The 21,356-nt window shown below is 40.9% G+C and overlaps 1 protein-coding gene across 1 annotated transcript; it reads right to left on the reverse strand.

The window, feature by feature from the left end:
- Positions 1–1,358: 1,358 nt before the first annotated feature.
- On the reverse strand, positions 1,359–21,296 carry LOC106170605 (uncharacterized). Its single transcript, XM_013550552.2, has 24 exons — positions 21,130–21,296; positions 20,252–20,322; positions 18,277–19,613; positions 17,945–18,155; positions 17,163–17,270; positions 16,689–16,814; positions 16,173–16,448; positions 15,523–15,657; positions 13,871–15,265; positions 13,170–13,727; positions 12,801–12,968; positions 12,429–12,470; positions 10,880–12,201; positions 10,668–10,686; positions 9,387–9,476; positions 8,619–8,720; positions 8,145–8,483; positions 6,335–7,747; positions 5,900–5,998; positions 5,494–5,619; positions 5,109–5,231; positions 4,383–4,505; positions 2,255–2,374; positions 1,359–1,692 (listed from the first exon to the last, which is right to left on the reverse strand). Exons 2-24 carry the CDS (start codon positions 20,313–20,315, stop codon positions 1,403–1,405), a joined length of 8,586 nt encoding a protein of 2,861 aa, XP_013406006.2. The 5' UTR covers positions 20,316–20,322; positions 21,130–21,296; the 3' UTR covers positions 1,359–1,402.
- Positions 21,297–21,356: the final 60 nt, after the last annotated feature.

Consider the following 21,356-nt stretch of genomic DNA (forward strand, 5'->3'; position numbering starts at 1 on the left):
ATATAATCTTCGAAATTGAACGCAAATGTAAGACATAAGTTCCACTACTTTACTTCAATATTTCTGGAATAGCATGACTTTGAATTTTATCGACCTGTGGTTGGTTGACGTAAGGCTATGAGACGGGCGCAATGCATTTGAAAGTTCTGCTAATTATGTTATGTTGCTCATTATAACTCGGAGAATACGATATATTTCATCATTATCACAAACAAAGTTTAATATTCGTGTCTCCAAATGTCAGCTACACATTGCTTTGCTAAACGATGTAACCACCCATCCAGCCGCACTTGCAAAAACAACACAGCGAGGGCCATATTCGGAAATAAACGTGCAGTGACTAATATGCGTGCATGAGAGGTTTTGATAAAAGACAGCCGCTTTTTTAAGAGGATGAGTATTTATCATCAGATTAGGCTGTAAAAATCGCCTTTCAAGAAACCAAACGGACTCATTAGGATACCACGATACCAAGATATATCGATGATTATTGTGGTTTCTTCGTGTATCGCTTATTATTATTATTGCGCGGCCGTTTCTGAGGCTACTGTGCTAGGCTGCTTTATTTAACATTAGAAACACCTGCATTATTTCTTCACAAAGCAGTAGAAATCTTTAGCCATTCAAGACAATTTTTATCTTTTAGTCGTCATTTTTTAGTGCTCGTAGTTTTTACATTAAAGATATTTTTAAAAAAAGGACTTTAGGTTCAAGCTTACTTTTTACCTATAAACCTCAAGTTCCTTACCGACAGCAAACTCCTAATTGCCAAAGCCATTAAGCAACACGAAATAATATTCCTTCTTATAAATCAAACGAAAATATGAAAACCCATTTCGCCTAAAGGCGAGAGGAGTAGCGGTCTCAAAGTCGACTATTCTTTGGTCAGTGCAAAATTAATCTCTGAAGATAATGTTACCTCTCTTTCCGAATCTTGGTGAGAATTTCCACGTTATTTCTGCACAGCTGATAAAGAACTCCCGGCATCAATTTCCTATTTTCTATTAGATCACCGGTGCAATTAACTTTCAGTGCGTGTCCCAATTTTCGTCTTTATCGTCTAATAAGGCGAAACATGCCGATATTAGTCTGTTCACATCTGGAAATTGTACATTTTATTAACCACCGGCCATGTGCATCCATTTTACAACAATCGGTGAAAGTCCAAAAATTTATTCCATGCTTTTTAATGAGAAAAATCAAAGCGTAGGCTTTGAACCTACATGTACTTCGAAACTGGATAGGTTTTAATTTTCATTTTATGGACTTTTATTCGAGCAATTCTCAACTTAGGTGTCAAAAGACAAATAAATATTCATTTCAATATTGGATATTGTATTTAACAACGTAACAGGACATGATATATATATATTTATTAATTATATAATATGTGTTTGTACAGTCATAGTCTGCAATCAGCTTGACGAGAGCCAGACTCCGAGTCCGTCGTTGGTTGATCATATCGAATACTGCTTTCCTCGCGCTCTGGGTGACTAAATCTTGGGAACACTTCTCCTGACGTGCTTGGGTGATCTCCTTCCTCCAGCCTCTCGGACTTGTTACCTCGGGCGTTTGCCCTACATTGTGTTATAACGATAACGAGGACGGCCATTAGTGCCACGCCCACCCCTCCGCTAATGATGGTAAGCCACAGGCCAAGGTCTGTCGAATCTATTCCCATCTGCCCAGAAGCTGAAATATTAATGTGATGGTCACCAAACCTCCTACGATATCATGGGTGTACACATCTTATAATGTTAAACCACTGAGCAACTAAATGTTCATTTTAACATCTCTTATTTATCTTCAAAGAGGTGACCTATGCAGAAAAACTGTCTAATATACAGACAAAGCAGAAAAATAACCCGTTTTTAGTGCCATAAATCACTCTGGTAAACTTGAGGTAAATAATGCATCGTGTGTTTTCTACTGATAGCATAAACGATGATCCTGCACAAAAAAGATGTTTTTGTCGATTCTGATGTAATATTTAATAATGCTTCACTGCATAATTACAACTAAATTTCAAGTATACACTACTGTTAATACGGATATTTAGAAAATGCAACTGATGCTTAAAATACCAATTTGTTAAAAATAAAAACATTGCGTAAGCAGTGAAGAGCGCATGAAAACGACCCCGACAGCCAGGTGATGGCTATATGCATGGACGCCGTCTGTACATAAACCTCCATGAACATGGGGCATAAGCAAGAAAACACGAACCGCGCGTTCAGTTACACGACAAACTTACCCTGCCTACTTGGTAGAGCTCTTACACCACTCGTACGATCTGAACAATAAAAACTTCCATACTTGTTCTCGCATGTGCCGTTGCCACATACGCCAGGAATTTCGTTGCATTCATTGATATCTGAAATGCAATATAGTTCAATAATAAACATGCGCTGAGTCAGTTTGAAAAGAATTATAAGGCATAACCTGAACTTTAATTAAATTACAGCAACGGAAACTATTGTTGACTTGTCCAAACATTTTTCGTAAGAAAAATTAAACTCTGCATATTGCAATGACAAGTTTGCCGAGATGGTAAATTACCAAATAAAATCTATATGAGTGGACTCTAAATGCGCCCTGATAACAGTGGAAGACCAATCTCGCCTAAAAATTACGTTTAAGATCAGATCAATTGATTGTTAAATGCTTATCAAAGAAAATTACTCAGATTGTTCCCTTTAATAATGTTTCCCTGGGGAGATCTTTATGCTTCGTCTATTATAATTCATTAAAAATAAGAGATTTAATCATACGGTCACGATGAAAATATTTATCAATTGACGTAAGCTGTCATTGTCACTTATATCGCCTGTTAAGTCGTTTAGTGTCACCGTATTCAAAATCTCTCAGGACCCATCACAAAAACAATTAAGTAAAGATGTAATACATGTACCACGTTGATCTCGATATCAAGGTTGCACAATGACAGCCAACAAGGGCAATGAAATAACATGGCGGAGGAAATAGTCTTTTCGAAAGGTTAATACGGGTAATAACTTTGTAGATGCATTACTGTATGCGGATGAAGTTGTTTTGAAAGAAAATTGAAAAGCGATGTTTGATAGATTAAGTCAATGGTCTCTAGATGGAGTTTGCTTGCAAACCAGAGAAAAAAATATGCATCGCCGATATAAAATTTAACTGTGGATGGTCGGTTCTTACTTATGAAACGTTTTTAATACCTTGGCGTACCTTTGTCAGAGACAATTTAAACATGTTGAGAATTACGGGTGTGAGGCCAAATGTCGCAGATACACTGTATGACATTTGATTCTATAATTGCAAAGGTACATGTATTCCACATAAACCAAGCTTTATTTTTGTGCCAGTAAAAATACAAGGATATGGGTTGGGGTTATACTGACCACAGGCAGTTAGATAACATTCAGTACAGAACTGCCATAACATTCTTTGGGTTGCACCGGTTTACACCTCTTGGTGATAGAAGGTAATATGGGGGATGTGTACAAAATATAAAAGAAGGGTGCACCTTTGGTTAAATCTTGGAAGACGTGGAATAGGTTGATAAGCATGAATAATGAAATGATTACGCAAAATCGTTCTTAGAGACTGATCATGCAAGAGAAAGGGACAGTAATTGGTCTGACCAAGTTTTTTTCATTCTTTGTCGATTGATAAATTGAGCCACTTGCTTTTTGACTTAGATACCTGTGGCATTGCCCCAGGAGAGCTTGTGTGAAGAAGAAACTAAACTAAACTATGGGTTTAGAATATTTCAAGCAAATACCGAACTAAAAATTATCTAAGATTTAATCCAAAGCCAACTGAAAGGTCAATCACTGCACAGCTAAAAAAAGTACCGTATTGCAACAGCGTGATTTGTAAAGAAGATCGAAGAAGGACTTTGTACGCCTGTAGTAGCTAAGGAGTAGAAGACAAGTATTACTTAAAAATTTGCTCCATCCATGATAATCTCATTGAAAAATTGAAAATTGGGTAAAATTATTTTTTCTGAAGTGAGGGGAGACGTCGTCTGCTCTTTACAGAGCTCCATAGAAGTACAGCGAGGTTTCTAAGGCCAAAGAGTTGTATAATAGGTGACTTCGTAAGCCCATAGGGCTGGATCACTGTTTGCTACTGTTACGATCATAAATATATAAAACTAAAAATAATACGTGTAAGGCGACCAAAAACGTATTTGTTCAACCATATTATATATGAATCAAGTATATAGCGATGTGTTTCTCAAAGTGTTTCATTTACTGCTCTATTTTAAACTGTCAAGGTCAAAACAGGTGTCACATAAAAACTATTCTACAAAAACAATCGTAATATTTTAAACCCATAAATTACTATCTTGACGAAAATTGACGCAAACGCTATTATTGAAAGGTCAGTCTTACCGTCACACGACCTGCCATCGACATTCAACCTGAAACCATTTGTATCACACTCGCAGCTAAAACTTCCAACAACGTTCTTACATTTATGCTGGCAAGGATAACTTAGCTGGCATTCATTGACATCTGAAACAGAAGATATTCCATCCAGTACAATTTCAATTCAAATTTAGATCATTGTATGGTGAACATGGTAACGTCGATATTATTGTCAATACCCCAACGTTAGCTTTGAACACCCTTAATTTATTGTTATAGATTTGGCTATGACAATGTTATCATCAATACTCTTTGTAAATACAGTTCGCATTTGGTTTTGACCGCCTTAGCTAGCAATACGTAAATGTCCCTGGCGTATTGTTACTAATATTGCCGAATTTCGAATCGCAGAAACTATTTAAGTATAGGCCTACTATTCACAGCTTAGAGCATAGCAAGGTACCACGTTCACTTTTGATAACTCAAGGATAATGGTAATATCTACTCCACCTGTGCTACAATATACGGTGAGTGAGTTCATTATCTTTATTTTGAAATAGTAAACAATGTTCTAACCATCACCGCGATTATACTAAGAGACTTGTACTATATAAATCACACGAAATCATGAATAAATCAGTGAATATTTTATACTGATAGCTTTTGGGGTGTGGCACCTCAAACCTATTCAAAGGTCACTTCTTTGTACGCACCTGTAATTACTTTGTACGTAGGCAAGGACTCGCTTACCTGTGCACGTAAAATTATCTTGTGCTAGTTCGTAGCCCGGATCACACTCGCATTTATATGACCCCGGATACACGTTGACACAACGGACCTGACACAATCCTCTTTCCACGCCGCAGCGGTCCTCTGAGGATACAAAAACAAAGTACAGTTTATTTTCAAATTTTTCACACAAACATTCAAGTGCCTGTAAAGTTCACTACTTTTGTACCTTCAAATAAATGTTATACACGTTTTGATTTTAAGCGACGCTTAGCTATTCATACTCTTCAATGTGCACCGCCCTTTGATGCTACGTCAAATATAACCACCATATTTCTGCTCATAAAAAATCCTTTTTCATCGTACTACCAGTACATAATTGATCATAAATGAAAATTCTACAAACCTGCCAGACATAAGTGTCTGTCCGCTGCCAGCATGTATCCATCCTTGCACTGACAAAAATAGCTCCCCACCGTATCATTGCACATGTGGGCACAGCCTCCATTGTTTATCTCACATTCATTGGTATCTTTAAAAAAATCGCCACCGATGAGTCTTAAACTTTCCAACCTCAAATATTTCAAGAACAGAGAACTTGAACACACCATTTACAAAAGAATGTTGAACAGGTTAAATTATAATATAATTGAAAATGTGTAAGGCCAAGTAGGACATTAAATTACTGGGTATGTCATTTCGTTACGTGACAGAATGTGCAATTACATTTAGAGTCAACACACATGATATATATAAAGATGGTATCTCTTTTAATATCCGTCGTGACAAACAAATCGATAATCTGGACTTACTTTCACAGTTGCTTTTATTAAGTGGGATGATTCTCCCGTCCACATGGCACGCACAGTACTTCTCGTGGTATTCCGGGTGCCAGCAATGCACATCGGAAACTGTGAACACATGAAATATTTAACATTATTTCAAACAAATAGTATCTACTGCTATAAAACGGACAAAAGTACTTTACTGGCTACCATGAACGACATTTAATTAATGAGTGTCATCTAAAAGAAAGTATGAATTAAGTAGAGGAAACAGACTCTTAGGCCTACTCATTATTATTATTTTCATTTCTGTTCTCCATTTTTCTGAAATATCTAAGGAGCGAACGTAGGGATTTGTGTTAATAAGTGTAAATTTTGAACCGGTTATTCGTGCTTGTTTCTAACAAAGTCCCAATTAACCAAAAGAAAAATGCAAGCTTGGGAAGGATATGAGCAATTTACCTTTACAATATGTGCCATTAAATGGTAACACGCGGTTTCCGACAGGGCAAGTGCAATACTCCCCGACTTCGTCCTGGAAACACTGCACGGGAAGGGGAATCCTGTTGATAATCTCTAGCCTTGTGCCAATGGGATAGGCGTAACTTTCCCTATCCCCAGCTCCGTAGAGAATGCCCATAAAGGTCACTTCAGGGTTAACATTGGTCAGACTGTGATAGGGAACATTATCGTTCAACTGGATATAGCCACCAGAGAGCGGAGGGTTGGTGTTCGGGATATCGGTCCAACGTACGGAGGAGAGGATCTTCTTGTCTAACAGAAGTTTGTAACGGTATGCATAAGGGATGACGATCATGAAGAAGTTTCGGTATTGCCCTATGGCGGCAGAGGTTGTGGCGAAGTGATAGTTGTTGCTGTATTGCTCAATGGGTGGGATGAGAATCATGGCAGGATCCGCCTCTTCTGAAGCAGTGGAACTTACTTGGCTCTGAACAATTTGAACGACCAAAATGGGCTCACTGGCAGTGATGTAACTGTAGTCCGTGGAGTTGAAGATCATTTCGACAAAGCCCCCTTTTTTCGCTATGACTTCCTCTCGGTTGCCAGAATTTTTATAAATATTAACACGAGTATTTGACTTGCTGGATACGATGCGAAACACGTCACCGATTGTACGCTCTGGTATTGGCACTGTCGCAAACCGCTTGCCCCAGGATTGAATGGGTGGGATTTGCTCAACCAGATGGTCGCGTGAACCGCCTGTGCCTACGCTAGTTCTCACGTTGCCACTGAAGACAGAAACGGGGTCGCTTGAATGAATAAATGTCCCTGTAAGATCTCCTTTATTGTTGCTTTGTAATTGTATGGTCTGGAATCTATTGATGGTTGTCTGAAGGGTATTTCCATTGGAGTACTCTATGCCTTCGTAAAACACAGAGATGGGAGGTTCGGCGTCGTCAGGGAATATTATGGTGAGCTGTGTGTTGTTGTGAACTCCGGCAAGCCCAATTTCACAATTTGTAGTCGGTGGAGCGTATGTAACAACAAAATAGTCATCTCCGAGAGCGTCGACTGGTAAACCTAAAAAGCCATCGGTGGAATATTCTTCTTTGTTGATACCGTATACAACCAAGTCATCGCTTGCCGTTACCAAAATACCTTGGTTGGTCTTTCTGGTTCCGCTCATTCTTAATTCATATGGAAGGTCTATTTTGTTCACCGTTTCAGGGCTTACAGTGATAGAACGGACGACACTACTCATTGCAGTTCTCACGTTCACCGTGACGTTATTTGTGACCTTGCTACTGGGGGTAACCCAGAGTTCAAGGGGATTCCTTTTGGGAAATTCGATGCGGTTTTCCATGAACATCAGCATAAAATCCTTCCCACTGCTGTCCACAAAAGTAACAATTTCTGAAAATAATTAATGCAAATTTACTTAAACACAGAGGGTGCGATATTTGTACATCAAAACAGTTGGGGAACATTTGACAACAATTCATAAATTAAATCTGCTAAATATACAGATTTCAAAAAGTCAGGAATCAGAGATGAAAAAAAAACTTATGATCGCGACAGATGGTATATTTTTATGGGAGTGATCAAGTACGTTTGGAAAATACGCCTGCAAATGGGCGTTTGAGTGAAAAAACACTGGAAGTCAATATTTTCTCAGTTAAAAATTTAGTGTGAATGATTTCTTGCGACAAATCACCTGAAAGTAAACGTGCAATGGGTTCTTACAGTCGCATTAAAATAATCTTTTTGCTCGGAGTTTATTAATATTTAAGTTACGGCTCCTTTCTCTTACCAGAAAAAGCAGATCGTTTTTTCCTAGTTGGCGCAGCAGCGATTTCACACTTGTCAGCTGTAGTTTCGTTGTCCCACACTGTAACATTAGCACGCGAGAGATGGTACCCGCTAGGACACGCGCAGTAGTAACTTCCCACTGTGTTGACACAGTAGTGGGAACAGCCGCCGTTGTTTATTGCACACTCGTTGACGTCCGCGGCTTGTGGTGGTGGCGCTATGCATTCGTGCATATCGCTGCTAAGTTGAAATCCATCTCGACAAGAACAGAAATAGCTGCCTACCGTGTCGTTGCAAAAGTGTTCACACCCGCCATTCATCCTTGCACACTCGTTTACATCTAACAAAAAAATGTGGTATGTAAGTAGCATTAAAATGTCATAACCAAAATTTGGAAGTGTCTATCAACTGTTACGTGTTCCTCGATTCAAATTTATGTGGTTGGTCCAGCATTAACTACTTTTAAGGTACTTACTGTGACAAGTTGACATATTCAGAGGCACTACGACATTATATGTTGTGCGGCATTCACACGTTGTGTATTCTTGTTCCCGTGCGACACAGTCAACGTTTTGATCTAAGAGAAATACAAAGTAGTCATCCGTCAATAATTAGAATGGCTATATTACAAGGGGCGACAAACGACCATTAGGCCCCATTCCCATAGACACGTAGGTCTACGTGGAGACCAAATTCTGCGGGGATTCTGTTTGAGTGCAATCATTTTAACAGGTACTACGACATTATATGTTGTGCGGCATTCACACGTCGCCTCCTCCTGGCTTTAAGTAGAATACAGATAAGCTGGTGATTATACGAGTACGTTGAAAACAAGAGGAGGCGTTTTCAGTTAAGCTGATTGTACTTAGCGAGAATCCACGCAGAGTTTGGTTGATCTACGTAGATCAGTGGTGTGTCTGTGGGAAAGGGGTCTTAGACTAGAATGGCAAACCTCAAACTGGTTTTGGTGCTCCTTTTCCGGTTTTTATTACAACACTAATCAAATTAAGTGGTGGTTATAAACAAAAGAATAAATGATGAAAAACCATATAACCGTACGTTTACACCTATCAGAAAAGATACCGCATGCGAGTGCACTTTAAATAAAATTATGCATGGATACCGTTTCCAAATTTAGATTTGAGAAAAGACAAGTGAAGCGGTTTATCAACAAAACTATATAGATTACGATATGGTGCTAGCGGGTCTCACAATTGACAATCACTACCTTGTTATTGCTTACCTAAGCAATAACTGCCATTAAACGGTAACGAGGTACCATCTCCCATCAAGCAAGTGCAGTAGGAGCCGCTTGCGTCATTGTGGCAGGTGACTGAAAGATAAGACGTAACTGTCACTGAGCACTACTATCACCTATGGAGCCTCATTCTTCACCCAAACCCAATATAGAGGTACAAATTAGGTCACAGGCATGCTCTTAAAAATATTTAGTGCACAGATTACAAACTATGTTTGATTATTTTATGGTACCATTTCAAATAGTTTGTATCAAAGTTTTAACTCTCCTGTAACCATGAATAATAAAAAATAATTCATCGTTTAACAAATGCAAAACGTCCGGCTGTGGAAACGTTTAACTCAATTTGAAAAATCAATCGTCACTGGTTTTGTTCTTTAATTTATCTCCTACAAGTATAACGTTGTAAAAAATATGATAATCTTCTGCATGGAGCAGTTCATATTTTTTGAAAGACTAAAGTTTGCTTGTTACCCTACTGACAGTAAAATAAACACTAAATATTTTCTAAACTATTTTCCATTCGCGGTCCAAATATTATATCAGATGTGTTAAACTTTTATAAAATCACAGTGTTTTTCAGTCAGCAACAAAAACCCCGTTTCCTATAGCAACTAGTACTTGGGCAAGATGAAGCTTTCCGACATTTTTCTGGGGAACATACGTGACGTAGTATTAGCCATGACGCAAAGCCCGTGAGTAACAGTTTAAAATATTTATAAAAACATCCTTACGTCACATATATTTACTTTGACTAAATCACTACAAAATATATAGGAACGCGATATGAAAATTTAAATAAATAAATAAATAAATTTAAACATACGTTACCATTTAGGCTCCTTAAATAATGTATAGATGTGGTCAAAAATAAATGTCGGTGTAAAATTCAAACAGCCGTGGATTTTTGTTCTATACACTTGTTGAAAAATTGAATACAACTTCGGATTCATTCAATTTTATTCTTTGATACTTAAACATGTGAAATGCACTTCTATATTGGTTTTGGATGTCGTATTAAAATACTTTATACCAGGATCACTTCACAGTATTTCCCGTATGCATGAAAAGTAAGAACTCAAGTGGAAGCAAATCGGAAGAAAAGATAAAAATAATTACGGAGAACGGATGCTACATGATTACACGCTTTTTCACAAGTATCTAAGCAAATACGTAAAACAAACCGTAAAACTGAAAAATTTTCATAATAGAATTAACCGCGACTCTATAGCCACAAGAATATGAAATGTTCCCATTACAACTTACCTACAGGTCCCTCTCCCAGCTGGAAAATGAAACCGCAACAACAAATAAAATTTATAACGCAATTTTCAAAAAGAGTTATGGAAATATCGGTAACAATTAATATTATAATGTATTATTATATGTATTAGTTTTTTTTATACCAGTGAATGGGTTACTTGCTACATGTATATTCTGGTACAAAGTTTCTTAGTTCTAAAACAAGGGCGACTTACCGGATTGATAATTTCAAGTTTGGTGCCTATGGGATAGGCATAGCTCTCCCTGTCTCCACCGCCATACAAAATACCCATGAAACGAACAGAAGAGTCAGAGTGAATCAGAGTCTGGGCCTGCTCTTCAGTGCCAGCGGGCAGAGTAACAAAACCACCCACATAGTCCGTGTCTCCTATCGTAGTCCAAGTTGCTTGGATGGTCTGTCCGTTTAGTTGTAGTTCAGTCTCCTTTCCCCTCGGAATGACCATCATGAAATAGTTGGTGTAGCTGGTGCTGGTTGCAGAAGATGTAGTGGCGAAGCGATAATGTGAAGAGTACTGCTCGATTGGAGGGACGACAATCATGGATGGATCTGCAGGTTCGGACGGGTTTCTCTGGCTTTTCACAAACTGCACTACCAGGATGGGTTTGTCGGACGATATATGAGTGAATTCTGAAGAGCCAATGCTTAGCGTCCTGAAACCGCCAGCGTCATTTATATTGTAGATCTCTGCGGCAACACTTGCTGACCTCTTCAGCGTTACCTTGGTATTAGCCTGGCTTGCTATAATCTTGAAGTGGTCCCCGACGGTTCGTTGGGGAATGGGAACGGTGGCGAAATTTTTACCCCAGGACTGAACGGGGGGTATTTGTTCAACGAGATGGTCCCTTGATATCCCAGTGTCAACAACAGTCCTGATGTTTCCACTAAATAAGGCAATGGGTTTGTCGGACACAATGTGGGTACCTGTCAGATCGGTGTCCTTGGCACTTTGGATTTCCAAACTTGAGTATCGGTTTACTGTGACATTGATGACTCCGCCATTACCGTACTCGACACCGGCGTAAGCAACTTTGACGGGAGGAGAGGCTTTGGCAGGAAGCGTTATCCTCACAGATGTCCCATCGTGAACACCAGCTATGCCAAACTCACAAGCGTACGTCGCTGGCGAGTAGCAGACAGTGTAGTATTCCAAACCCAGCACACTGGCTGGAAGACCAAGGAAACCGTCATTGGAAAACTTGTGCTTGTTGACGCCGTACACGACGATCTCTTGTTGTGACTGTATCAGTATTCCTTTATTATCCAAAGCGGTGCCTTGCATTCTCATAGCCCATGGGATAGTGACCATTAAAACTTTATTGGGTAAGAGTTCTTTTGACTGCGCAATGTAATTACCATTGAGGTGGTACGATATATTGAATGTGAAAGGTGGCGTTGCATTGAATCCCGGGGCGATGAAAAGCTCAAGATCCAGCGTTGTATCATATTCGTCGACTCGATTTTCCATGAACATAACGGCGAATTCTGTGCCTGCACTATCCTTTATTGTTATTGAAGCTGGAATCCAATTCAAGGTTGAAAACTTAATTTCTAATTCTTATAAACATCTACTAAAGAAGCTACTGGAAACCTGAACTTTGGATATCGCACATTGCCTAAGCTATTAAACAATACCTCAATGTCATTTTGTGAAGAAAAAATTGACGATACTTCTTTGTTCATCTTTAGTGATATATATTATTGATATAAAACTTGAAAAACCGGAAAAAAAATCAAGGGCTAACCTGGGATGTCTCGTTTTCTCCTATTTCCTGGGGTTGGGAACCCTAACAAAAATCAACAAAATATTAACTGATACACGTAAAACTTATAGACCGATAACAATCAAGATTTGAAAATGTATGTAGAAAAATATCTGCTTTTGGTTTTAATTCTTACAATACTATAATACATGTACTGTAACTTTCATCTTTTGGTTTCTTTTAATTGTATATGGTTCACACATTTCCTGAAAAAAAAACAGGATATATATATATATTTTTTTTTTTTTTGGGGGGGGGGGTGTTCTATATTTTTCTCCAAAAGACATACAGTCCTTGCTTAGTACCAGACTCGATTATATAAATAAAATCAAACATAAAAGTAACAATACATACTTGCACACCCGCTGGCTTCTGTATCTGTGGGCCATACTGTTAAGTCCGCTAGGGTTAAGGAATATCCCTGACGACAAGCACAGTAAAAGCTGCCGATGGTGTTCACACAGATCTGGGAGCAACCGCCATTGTTCACAAGACATTCGTCTGTGTCTTCTGTAACCTCGCCTGCAACGCAAAAGGACAGTTAGTGTCGGTATCAAGTCGTCATAACAAAACAAATGCCAGTTGTAGTTTGCAATCATCATGAACACAAAAGCACTTCGAGCTACAATTTTTTAATGAAAAAAATGTAGTCTGTGAAACAAAATGAATGTACGTGGAACTAATGCACAATGTGTAAGTTGTTCAATTGCCAAAAGAAATTACCAGAAGGTCCAGTAGGGCCCATCGAACCAGTGGCTCCAGATACACCTCTATCACCCTTTAATCCGGCAGCACCTGTAGGGCCACGGACTCCAGAAACCCCAACTTCTCCCTTGGGTCCCGTGGGACCTCTAGCTCCAATTTGTCCAGTAAAGCCAATGGGACCTGAAATCCCAGTGCGTCCAGCAGGCCCTGTCGCACCTGTAGGGCCTATGTTTCCAATTGGGCCAGTTGGACCATGTGGTCCACTTATACCCTGCTCTCCTTTTTGCCCGGTTGGGCCCGTTGCTCCTGTTCGACCATGTGGGCCGCTTATCCCAGTGCTACCAGTAGGGCCAACAGATCCAGTTAAGCCATTCGCACCCCTTGCGCCGGTTGCTCCTACTGGACCTGTTTGACCAGTGTTCCCAACTGGTCCAGTGTTGCCTGTAGCGCCAGTTACACCGGACTGACCCTGTGCACCTGTGAGACCGTTTGCGCCTGTTGGTCCTGTGCTACCCGTCCTACCCACTGGCCCAGTATTCCCAACTGCACCTTGAGCACCAGTTTGACCTGTGGGACCTATAAGGGGAAATATTCAATCATTTTTTATACTTACTATTATTTGCACAAATCTGACAATACAGTCTTAAATCTGATAACGAATTGTTCAATAAGAGATATACAGAGGGGGGATATATATATATATATAAGGGAAGGCTCACCGACTGGTCCTGTCGTTCCTTGTCTGCCAGTTGGGCCTTCAGCTCCTGTCTGTCCAGAAGCGCCCGTGTTTCCAACTACACCTTTAATTCCCTTGGCTCCTTTCTCTCCAGTGCCGCCAGTCGGCCCAATAAGTCCACGTTGTCCTGATATACCCTGTTCACCTTTCATTCCCTTCATTCCTGTGGGTCCTGTTGCCCCTGTGCGTCCAATTGGTCCAGTAGGCCCCTGGGCGCCCGTCGCACCAACCGCACCAGTGGGCCCTGTAGCGCCCGTTCTTCCCGTTAATCCAGGGACACCCTTTACACCTTTACCGCCCGTTGTACCTTGTGCTCCAGTTGGTCCAGCATTACCAGTTATACCTTGCGGTCCAGTGGATCCTGTTCTGCCGGTTAGCCCACTCTGCCCCTGGCTGCCTGTGGGACCATCTGGGCCAGTAGGTCCCAGTCTTCCTGTTATACCAGAGTTACCTTGGACACCTTTAGCACCTGTTGGTCCAACTGGTCCTGTGGGCCCGGAATTACCTTGAGCTCCTGTTGATCCTGTCAACCCCTGTATCCCTACTCTACCCATGGGTCCTGTGCTTCCAACTGGCCCTGTCCGTCCAGGAACACCGGTCTGTCCTTGGATCCCTTGCATGCCTCTCTGACCAGTTGGACCTGCTGAACCTGTGATACCAGACGCTCCTTGTTGTCCTCTCATTCCAGTGGGTCCCATGGCCCCGGTTAAACCACTTACTCCTTGTTGCCCTTTCGCCCCTTTTGCACCAGTAGGACCAGCCCGTCCAGTTATTCCAGAAACACCCTGAGTTCCCTTTTGGCCTTTGGGTCCTGTAGTTCCAGTGGGGCCTGACGCACCAATCATGCCTTTTGCTCCTGTAGGTCCAGAAGCGCCAGTTATTCCAGTCTGTCCGGTTCGTCCTTGAGGACCTGATGACCCCATGCTCCCAGTCCGGCCAGTCGGTCCAGAACTTCCTTGAGCACCTGTAGATCCTACAGCACCTTGATGGCCAGTAGAACCAGTTCTTCCCTCAGGGCCACTAACGCCCTGTATACCTTGTGTTCCCTTTTGACCTTTTTGTCCTGCGGCCCCGGTCGGTCCAGATGCACCAACATCTCCTTGTGCGCCAGTGCTCCCTGTGGGTCCAACCACACCAGAAACACCTTGTGCCCCCTTTTGGCCTTTCTCCCCAGTTCTCCCCTGTGCGCCAGTGGGTCCTGTGGCTCCAGTCCTACCAAATGGGCCAGTGACACCTTGACTGCCCTGGTTGCCTTTTTGTCCTGTTGCTCCTGTTCTGCCGACCGGACCTGTGTTTCCCTGTGCTCCAGTTGATCCAACGGGGCCGTTTGGTCCGGTTTGCCCGGTATTCCCAGTTACACCCTGTGCGCCAGTTGGACCTTAAAAGGTGTAAAGAAACTTAGAAATCTTAGCACTGAAGGGACCACTGGTCACGAAGTGCAAACACTTATAAGTCAACAGCGTGCTTTTATTGAGATGATTGGAGTTAGAGAATTGAATCAAACATCCGCTTTATATAAAACAGATACATAAAGAAATCTTCAAATGATTATCCTGTTCTTCGCTCTAAAAACTAGCCTGACAAAAACCATTTAATATATATAAACACATTCACGACGCTAATTATGCAGCTCACCTGCCAATCCTGTTAACCCTGTTTGGCCAATGGCACCTTTTTGTCCAGTTGCTCCCGTTACTCCAATCATACCTCTCTCCCCTTTAGGTCCAGTGGCACCGACTGAACCTGTTGGACCAGAATTACCTTGGCGACCTATTACAATAAATAAACTTGTATTAAAGAGCTGAATAATACTGCATCTTATATATATATATATATATATATATATATATATATATATATATATATATATATATATATAGCGGAGTTGGAAACAGCCGAACAAAATAAACAAATAGAGGAAGATGCCTGCCGGCTTGTAGAAACCACACCTGGGCCCTCATATTTTGGGAAGACTGGTGCTTGAAAATTTAATTACCAATCACATATAGTGCACACAATGTGAAGATCTAGCTGAATGTTACAATTATGAATTATTCTGAGTGATAGATGCCACAACAAGGGTTGTATGCTTTAAGCACGGCAGAAATTTATTTTGAATTAGAAAATCTAAAGATCGTTAAGCGCTCGAAATGGTTCAATTACATCAAGCTATAAATCCTTTATCCTAAATACTGAAGGTGCATAATTCACCTATTTAACATTATGTTTATGCCCATTAAAAGATTGTAGTATAATTCTAATTTTTACAGAAAAAGAAAACGCACCTGTCTGACCAACAGCACCCGTCTGTCCAGCGACACCCCGCGCACCGGTGGATCCAGTTGGTCCCGTTCTCCCCTGAGCACCGACAGCTCCAGTCTGCCCCCGCTGTCCTGTGGCACCAGTAGGCCCAGTCCTTCCAGCCACTCCGTTCAGACCAGTCTGGCCAGTGGGACCGGTTCGTCCTTGAATTCCTATACCTTCATCACCTTTAGCACCAGTAGGGCCGCTTGCACCTCGTGGGCCGGTGTTTCCGACTTGTCCAGTTTCGCCCCTTGGGCCTTAAAAAGGTTTACTTCATTCTGATTTTTATTATCTAACAAAATTTTACATATCAAGAAAAGGCAAGTTTAGAATGTTAGCCGTTTTAAAGTCGCACACTAAGCATAACAAAGCAAAGAAGGACGCCGTTAAAAAAAAGCGTTCCATTAACATAGGAGCTCCCCACTGGTGAAAATGATTTATATTTGTCTCCTATACACGCTCAGCAAAGGCGTAACATGTATAACTTAGGATCTTACCGGTTTGGCCAACACGACCTGTAGCACCAACTGCCCCTGTTTGTCCGGTTTGTCCAACTGGACCAGTATTACCTATAGCTCCCGTCGGCCCTGGCCTTCCATTAGTGCCTCGAGGACCAGTTGGACCTGAAATTATATGAAAAATACACGAATATTCATCATAAATGAAATATTTATTTTGCTTTGAGATTTTGGGGTATGTAGAGAGAATCTATTTGGAAAGGTATCTGAAGGAAAAATCAAACATCCGATCGATGTAATACCTTCAATTATGTGTATCATAACAAACCGAAGGATGTGCTTTTAAAACTAATTGAAATAATTCCTATATCATTCATCATACATTTAGAATTAGAATAATATAACCATCTTCACTATTCCATGAGTAAATCAATTTTGCGAAAATTGCTGCATCGCACAAAAAAAACTTTATTATTTATTAAAGACAAAAGTTTTTGTAAAATTGTTCCTTACCTTGAATTCCCTTTGGTCCAGTCATTCCGTTGAGCCCTGCCAGGCCAGGCGGCCCTGTAGCTCCTGCCCGACCTTTCTCACCTTTAGGGCCAGCATTTCCAGTCATTCCTACGATGATTCAAGAAAATACGGATACACTTTGTTACAGAATGTTACAAGTAGGAAATCCTTCAACAATACTATTCCCGACATGCAAAATTGGTATATTTTTATCATCACTTAAATAAATAAAAACTGAGAACTTCTACTTAATTATAGAATCAAAAATTCTCAAGAATCGTTCGATTGCATCCGCCATGGGCTGCCTCAAACCGTCACGTCAGCGATGGCTGTCAGCGGTTGATAACCAATTCTTGCTGGTTTTATTTAGTGAACTATTCTTCTTCAGCTAATATTTTTTTACTTGGGCTTATCATTATGAATAATCTGCAAAGATGTCCCTCCACTTTTCTATGGCTAAAGAATACATTACAATGCAAATCTCCACTATGAATACAAAAAAATAATAATAATAATAATTTATTGAGCACTAAAATGTTTCAGTACATTTTGCAGGCCCTCTTAACTAATTGTGTTATACATACATGTAAAATATATCTAGACCTATTATCACACTTATGTGATATCAGGCTTACATGCATAAATGTAATTATATGTTTCATAATTACGTTATATACGTAATCTACACTATCTAGAGGCACTTAAGAAAAAAAATTGCCTGTTAAATACTTAAACAGCCTCTGGCCACCAGTTGTACCAGTACCTCTGAATGCAGAAATTACCTTGTACACCTGGGTTACCACTTTGTCCCGTGGGTCCGGCTGCACCAGTTGGTCCTGCAACTCCAGCGGCACCTGATGGTCCTGTAGGTCCCACAGAGCCAGGGCCACCTTGAAGGCCTGTGGGTCCCGTGGGTCCAGCGGCCCCTGTGGCTCCAGCAGGCCCTGTGGGTCCGGTGGCACCAACAATGACAACAGGGCTTGGGGTAGTAGGCTAAAATTAAGAGAATAAGTAATAAAAAGAAAATGTTCAAGATACCCGGTGAAAATTTAAAGTATTGAGTTTCACTGTCAAAATGGTTAAAACATGTTTTAAAAATTATTCTGAAACTTACTATTGGGTTGAGGGTCACGAGTCGCATCCCCAGTGGAAACCCATAGCTTTCTTTGTCACCTGCTCCGTACAGGACACCCATGAAAGTTACACTACCACTAGTGTGAGAAAGCTCAAACGATGCAGACGAGCTTGGGATATTGAAGTCGGTCCCCATATATGGTGTCCCAGGAATGGGCTTCCAGTCAATGCTAGTTATTCCGAACGCCTGGAGCGTTTTGCCATTAATCAGCAACCCAGCAGTTTGGTCTTGGCGAATGGTGACCAAAAAGTGGTTGACGTAAGTGCCCCGCGCAGCCTGCGGTAGAGAAAATTGGTACTTGGAGTCATATTGCTCCATCGGCGGGACAATGATCATGGACGGATCGGCCAAATCAGCATTGCTCGTCTGGCTGTACACAATTTGTGTCACCAAAATTGGTTTGGTGGCAAAGACATAGGAATTCCCGGATATGATGGTTTGATAAAAGTCACCGGCGCGTGCAATATTGTGGAGGAAAGTACCACTGGTGTTGGTTATGCCAACAATAGTATTGGCAGAACCACCGATAATTTTAATGAGATCTCCGGTCGGTCGATCCGGAATTGGAACTATTGAGAAGTTTTTACCCCAAGATTCAACAGGTGGGAGCTGTTCCACCAGATGATCGCGAGAGACGCCATTGACACTAGTTCTCGCGTTACCGCTGAATACAGATATTTTCTTCGTTGACATGATGTGGGTTCCAGTCAAATCGGCTTGATTCCCGCTTTGAATTTGAAGAGTATGATGTTTGTTCATTGTAATATTGAAAGAGTCGCCATTTGTGTAGACTTGACCTAAAAAGTTGACTCCAATGGATTGTCCAGTTCCTTGGCGCTGGGGAAACGTTACCGTAACCACGGTGCCATCTTCTAAAGCAGCAAGACCAAATTCGCACGTGTACGTTGGTGGGGCGTAAGACACCGTGTAATATTCCTGACCAACGGCATCAGATGGTATAGCTAAAAACCCGTCGGTGGAGAACTCCTCTTTGTTAACCCCATAAATAACCACATCTTCTGAGGCTTCTATATGGACACCTCTATTAGATAATGACGAATCGCGTGGCATTCTGAACTCGGCTGGTATGAGCATGTGACCCACCGTGTTGGATGAGAATGTAACAACTTGATTTGAGGAACTGCTTTGAAAAATCTGATGAAGTGCCACGCTAACATTTCGTAAAGGTAGGGTGTTGGAATCCACCGGTGTGATGAAGAGCTCCAGATTAAAACTGTTCGGGTTTTCGACTCGGTTTTCCATGAACATCAGCATAAACTCCCGCCCCCCACTGTCTATTTCCGTGACAATAAAATCTGGAAAGGGATAGCAGATTTTAAAAAAGAGCCTGTGGATTAGGGGAGACAGGGGCTAGTTGGACCCCGGGTTAAGTTGGCCACCATCAATTCATGACAAAGTTACTATGGGGTAAAAGAATTTATCACATTTTGTAAAGTGACCGTATCCAATAGTGCTAAGAAAGCGTCGGCAGTGAGTCCAAATGAAATAATTTAGCATCTGAAAGTAACTTTATTAAAGAACCTTGATGGGGGGGGGGGGGGGGGGGGGGGGGGGGGGGGGGGGGGGCAACTTCCCCCGGGGTCCAACTAGCCCTGGTCTCCCTATGTATTATTTACCTTTAATTTCAAACAAATCCACGGTGAAGGATATCTTTAAATTTTACACGCGCACTAAGTTTTCTAGATTTTTTTCAGAGATATACCTTGCGAAATTAATAGTAAAAGTCAAATTTATAATTTTTTATTCCATCTTTCTATTAAATACAGATACCCTATAACTGATAATAAAAAGGTTACAGTGTTACTTTTATGCAATTCACAGAAACGTCACAAACATTACATTACCTGATGACCTTTGAATTGTCAAGAATGCGCGTCGTTTTATTTCATGGTTTTAAAACAAGTTACTATATATCATTAGTTTCTATACCTACCACCAGCCAACGTGATAGTGAAAAAGACTGCTGAAAGTAATGTTACTTGCTTCCAACCAGCCATGTTCTATCTGAAATATATGCACATGGTTAACGTTACAAATCAATTTACCAATTTTCCTAAAACCCTACAGAATACTAATTAAAACTTGCTGCGGTATGAAATAAAAAAGGCGAAGGCAATCAGGGCCCCTTAACTCGAATAGCGATATCACAGAGGCTACAGTGTATTATATGAGGCGAGTATGGGCGAGTTATGGAATCGAGACGCTTGCGCTCGGTCGCAATGCGCGATGCTTTAGAGTTACGGAGCCCTGAACTTCACTGTTCAAAACGAAAAGAAATCAATTGAGATAAAAAGTAAGCTTGTAAAAGCAAGAGATGGCGGTAGGTTTCAATTTTGTAGTAAATATAGGTCAAAATGACCAAAAATAATTCTACGCCGAACAGGCCCTCCGACGTTAACAAATTTAGATTCAGAAAACGTGGTTGTCGTTGAATGATTGTGTAGCGTTATCAAAATCCTTTGCATAGAGAAGCATAGAGAATGTCTTTGAAAAGATTCCACGAAGAGGTCGGGTTTGAAATCAGATAACCAAAAGGTTGCACATGTTGATCAGAAACATATCAGTTAGGTAGTTAGTTTATTTCTTATTATTGTCTTGGCAAAACGATACTTCATGACAAAACGGAAGCTTAAGAAGGCCCAACGGTCACTTGCACATGTTGCTTTCACCTTTGCAGAAGCTAAAAAGCAATGATAACCACGCCCTTCCCACCGTCACTTGTGATATAGTATATGATACTGCACATCTCAAAGCTGTAGTTTCTCTAAAGATATAGACACATCATGAGTGCCAAAACAACAGAAAACCTACCTTTGGATGACACTCTCAAGCTGAGAACATAGCAGATGGCAAAACGTGGAAGCAAACCCCTTTCCCTCCAAACGACGGACCCTTGAAAAGGCTCAAACTAAAGTGTTGCCCCACCTGCTGTTATTTGACTGTTCCCCGACCAACTTGAATGAACCGCCTTTTAAAAACTGCTCACCTTGATGACGTCATAGTGTCACTACTACTTGGGGGTTTCAAGGTAGTAGATT

Source organism: Lingula anatina, chromosome 1, assembly GCF_051362555.1.
Source record: "Lingula anatina isolate TDL-2025a chromosome 1, LinAna3.0, whole genome shotgun sequence".
Taxonomy (NCBI): domain Eukaryota; kingdom Metazoa; phylum Brachiopoda; class Lingulata; order Lingulida; family Lingulidae; genus Lingula; species Lingula anatina.

Excerpts from the sequence above, each read along its gene's own strand:
- LOC106170605 (XM_013550552.2), bottom strand. The coding sequence starts at position 20,315 with ATGGCTGGTTGGAAGCAAGTAACATTACTTTCAGCAGTCTTTTTCACT. Across the intron at positions 8,721-9,386 it reads TAATGGCAGTTATTGCTTAG|ATCAAAACGTTGACTGTGTC; the intron begins GTAAGCAATAAC and ends TATTTCTCTTAG. Across the intron at positions 7,748-8,144 it reads AAAACGATCTGCTTTTTCTG|AAATTGTTACTTTTGTGGAC; the intron begins GTAAGAGAAAGG and ends AATTATTTTCAG.